General features: G+C 32.9%; 1 protein-coding gene across 1 annotated transcript; it reads right to left on the bottom strand.

Moving 5' to 3' along the window:
* Positions 1-2,700, bottom strand: LOC131635603 (probable cyclic nucleotide-gated ion channel 20, chloroplastic). Its single transcript, XM_058906236.1, has 8 exons — positions 2,545-2,700; positions 2,348-2,446; positions 1,531-1,650; positions 1,183-1,431; positions 848-1,093; positions 608-753; positions 430-513; positions 1-347 (listed from the first exon to the last, which is right to left on the bottom strand). Exons 1-8 carry the CDS (start codon positions 2,698-2,700, stop codon positions 212-214), a joined length of 1,236 nt encoding a protein of 411 aa, XP_058762219.1. The 3' UTR covers positions 1-211.
* Positions 2,701-3,616: the final 916 nt, after the last annotated feature.

Genomic DNA, 3,616 nt, shown 5'->3' with positions numbered 1-3,616 from the left:
AGTAAACCAGAAGTAATTCTGAATCCCTGCCAAGACCACCACACCAGAAGTAAAGCAGAAGAATTCAGACACTTCAAAAGTCTTAACCAAAATAAATTTATCACACTAAACCTACAAGACAGAAATTTCTACTGTCTGCAACATTATCCAAGCCTTCAACCACAAATACTTGTCTGCACTAAACGGATTCCGCACCCAGCCGCACGTTCCTCTAAACAGAATGCTCGACGCTCTCTTGGAACTGACGTATGTCAGTCACGAGTCCCTCTGGCAAGTTCCAGAGAATCATTTCATCCGGAACACCTTGTGTTTCTTCCCAAGCATTCTGTTCAGCTTCTCTTACTCTTCTGCATGACAGTTATTTGACAGATGCAATTTAGCAATTTAGCAATTGGTGTGATTAGTTGAAAGAGTTAGAACATTCTATACATTTTGATATCTTCAGATAAGCCACGACGGCCCATCCAATGCTCCACGTCACGGCATTTTATTCGTTGCTGCATCTCGAGCCTCCTGTAAGCAGCAACGAATAAAATGCATTTAATTTGTTTGCAATCCTAAGGAAGAAACATCTTAGAATACCATAAGTTAGAGAAAAACATTCAACCTTCGTGCGAGACCTTGGAGAAAATTATGAATATTGGCAATGAGAACTGCGAAAAGGGAGAGTCCCAATCCAATGGTGGACATGGTGAACATGACTTCCCACACAAAATGGTTGGGAGTCAGTTTTCCTGCCAGGGTGCTAAGTTGCTGCATCATAAATCAATAATTGGTAAGTAAATAAATAATCGGTAAGGGATAGTAATTACAAATGAGGGAAAAAATAAAGGAACAAAATGAATACCTGAAATCCCCAAAAGAGGGAATATATATATTTGCTCGTCACACTGGCTTGTACGGTCAGCGGTAGAGCATTCGCATATATTCCGTACGAGAAATCACCAGATGTGACGTTTAAACAATTTTCCGCACCTAAATCAGCTCTCCATGCAGGGGACATACCCGGAAAATCAGAATTACAGTCTATCAATGCCTTGCATACAGGTAGACCGGCAAGATGGCAGGCTTCTAAAAAACACTGGTCAACCCTCTAGAAAAAAAAAGTAATCAGATAAAAGTTAATAAATTAAAAGTTACAAATTATTTAACATTCATTAACTAAATTAAACTATTACTCACCTGTAGAGCAAAGAGATACCAGCATGAACCAACGATATGGCTAAATAGCATGAAAAAGAGAAGATTTATGACGAAATTCGCCCAAGCAGACTTAAATATAAAACCAGATGGAGACTGGCCAATCAGCAGAGGTAGAAATCTGAACAACCGGAGAATATACTGGACAAGGATCAATATGATAAGGAGCTTCTTTGCATGTTGTTCTCCAATAGACTTTGAGGGATTTGGCAGGAGAAATAAGAATAATATCTGCAAATATTACACACATCATATATTATGATAAAGAGTAACTAAAAAATAAAGTCGGAAAAGTAAAGAGTATGAAAGGAAAAAGGAAGATATATATACCTGCGGAAGAGGTATCACAACACATAAGTCAATGAGAAAATAACCCTTAAAATATTTAAGAGCTATTTTTGTAGGACCGTCAACCACCCTAGACTTGGGAGAAACGTATGCCAACCTAAACTGTAAAGTATAATAGTATAAAAACAAAAATAAGCTCATCAAGGTTGTATATAGTTTATGATTACATCAGAATAAATATGGTTACACTAACCCAACATTATATTTAAAACCATCAATAGTAGGGGTGTGCAAAAAAAACCGGTTCTCTATAACCAAATTGATAACCAAACTGTTCAACTTTTTAAAATCCAATTCAAAAGTTAAAATATAACATTAGGTGACCCATTTGTGATCCAAATAGTAAACCAGTACCTATGAAAACAATTTGGTTTTGCTATTGGATACCCAAATTTATTTGTCTCATATATACTTTTATTTTATCAAGAGTATTGCTTCAAACTCAATTAAATTAGATTTAAGGATTCTAACAGAAGCATTGTGTTCTTCATTCATGTATCATTAGTTAAACTCTAGCCATCTCTTTCTTTTCTATTGTCTGCAATTTTATATTGTTGCTGTCACTTTAAATCATCTCATTTATTCTCCTTCAACTTTCAAGTATTACTAATTTTTACAACTTTGCACTAAATTAACTTGTTTATAATTATAAATAAAATATCCATTTTGCAATAGGTACTAAGGGCCACTAAAGTAAGAGTTGAAAAATATTGAAACAGTCATATTGCCAAGTTTCTCTTTTAAAATCACAGTTAAAGAACTACATAAAAAAAACTAGTTTAATTAAAATGAAAGTTACCTCAAGAAGAATGTTTAGTAAAAATACAAAGTCGGTTATGCTTCTCATTCCAACCAGAGCTTTTGCTATTACCCAGTTTATAGGAATACATTTGGTTTCCTACAATCAAAAAATGAAAGTTTTTATTTTATTTGAAACAGGTAAAAGTAAGATTTTTTATTTAAAAAAAAAAAGGAAACTAAGCATACCTTGTTTACATGAATTGTGAAGAAAAACAAAGGATCAATAAATATTGAAACCAAGCAAAAGATGGCTAAAAGCCTGTTCCATCTCCTTATGAAGTTTGGCAAGCGAGTGTTCCCTGCAGCACGGAGCGGACGGGTCTCTGTTCTTTGTGTGACAACTTCATCCATGATTTAATAACTAGCCACAAAAAAGTCACTCAATGAAGCACATTTGAGAAACAATTTTCAATCAGAACAAAAATCAACAAGGAAAATTAATTAAAAATCACTTTTAATATCTCAACACAATAAAAAACATCCATGATTTATTTGAGAATTTTTGGATTAAAGGAAGATAGAAAATGAAGGTGGAACTTGTAACATAAGCAAGAAAAGGACCAAAATCAACAATGAACTTCAACAATTTTTAGAACCAAGCAAATTTGAAAATAAATTTGTTTAAAAACCATCAAAATCATCTTCAAACATTAAATATATTTTTTTTTCATATTTTTTAATTAGAGACAAATTAAAATCAAAAGATTAATTAAATAATTGTGTTGACCAAATGAGACACTTAATCAAAACAATTATCCAATTTGTCACGAAATTTGAAAAAAGTAAATAAAAATCAGAATCAAATAATAGACACTCTAAAATACGTTGATGATTGTTTTTGGAATTTTTGAAGTTATGGAAGTATTTTAAATAAAATCAAGAAGTTGAAGAAAATAAAATGTGATACATTAACGTCCACTTTGATTTAATCAGTAAAAGACAAAAATTCTGCCCAGCGAATTAAAACACGCCACCTATCCATCTTCAACAACCGAAAAGCGATTTTCATGCCCTAGTTCCCATGTTTATCAACCAAACTTCACACTAGCATAACTCTTTCATTTCTTAACGAAATCAAACGAAATTAAAATAAAAACTGTAGATCTAAACAAGAGGAGCAACATATCACCAAAAAATTTCACAAATGAACAAATAATCATAGAGAAAATCAAGCAGCAAGGTACAACATACTTGACACCATTTTGAGAAACGAACTACACACATGCAAGAAGAGAGATGTGAGCAAGTTTACCTTAGTGGAAAATAA

The sequence above is a fragment of the Vicia villosa genome, unplaced genomic scaffold, assembly GCF_029867415.1.
Source record: "Vicia villosa cultivar HV-30 ecotype Madison, WI unplaced genomic scaffold, Vvil1.0 ctg.001514F_1_1, whole genome shotgun sequence".
Lineage (NCBI taxonomy): Eukaryota > Viridiplantae > Streptophyta > Magnoliopsida > Fabales > Fabaceae > Vicia > Vicia villosa.
Note: the sequence above shows the minus strand (reverse complement) of the source record. Positions and strands in the feature narration are given on the sequence as shown.

What these genes read in the sequence shown, in the direction of transcription:
- LOC131635603 (XM_058906236.1), bottom strand. Translation starts at nt 2,700, where the DNA reads ATGGATGAAGTTGTCACACAAAGAACAGAGACCCGTCCGCTCCGTGCT. An exon ending in TTGTGATACCTCTTCCGCAG is followed by an intron (nt 1,432 to 1,530) that starts GTATATATATCT and finishes TAATATTTGCAG; the next exon opens with ATATTATTCTTATTTCTCCT. An exon ending in CCCTCTTTTGGGGATTTCAG is followed by an intron (nt 754 to 847) that starts GTATTCATTTTG and finishes TTTATGATGCAG; the next exon opens with CAACTTAGCACCCTGGCAGG.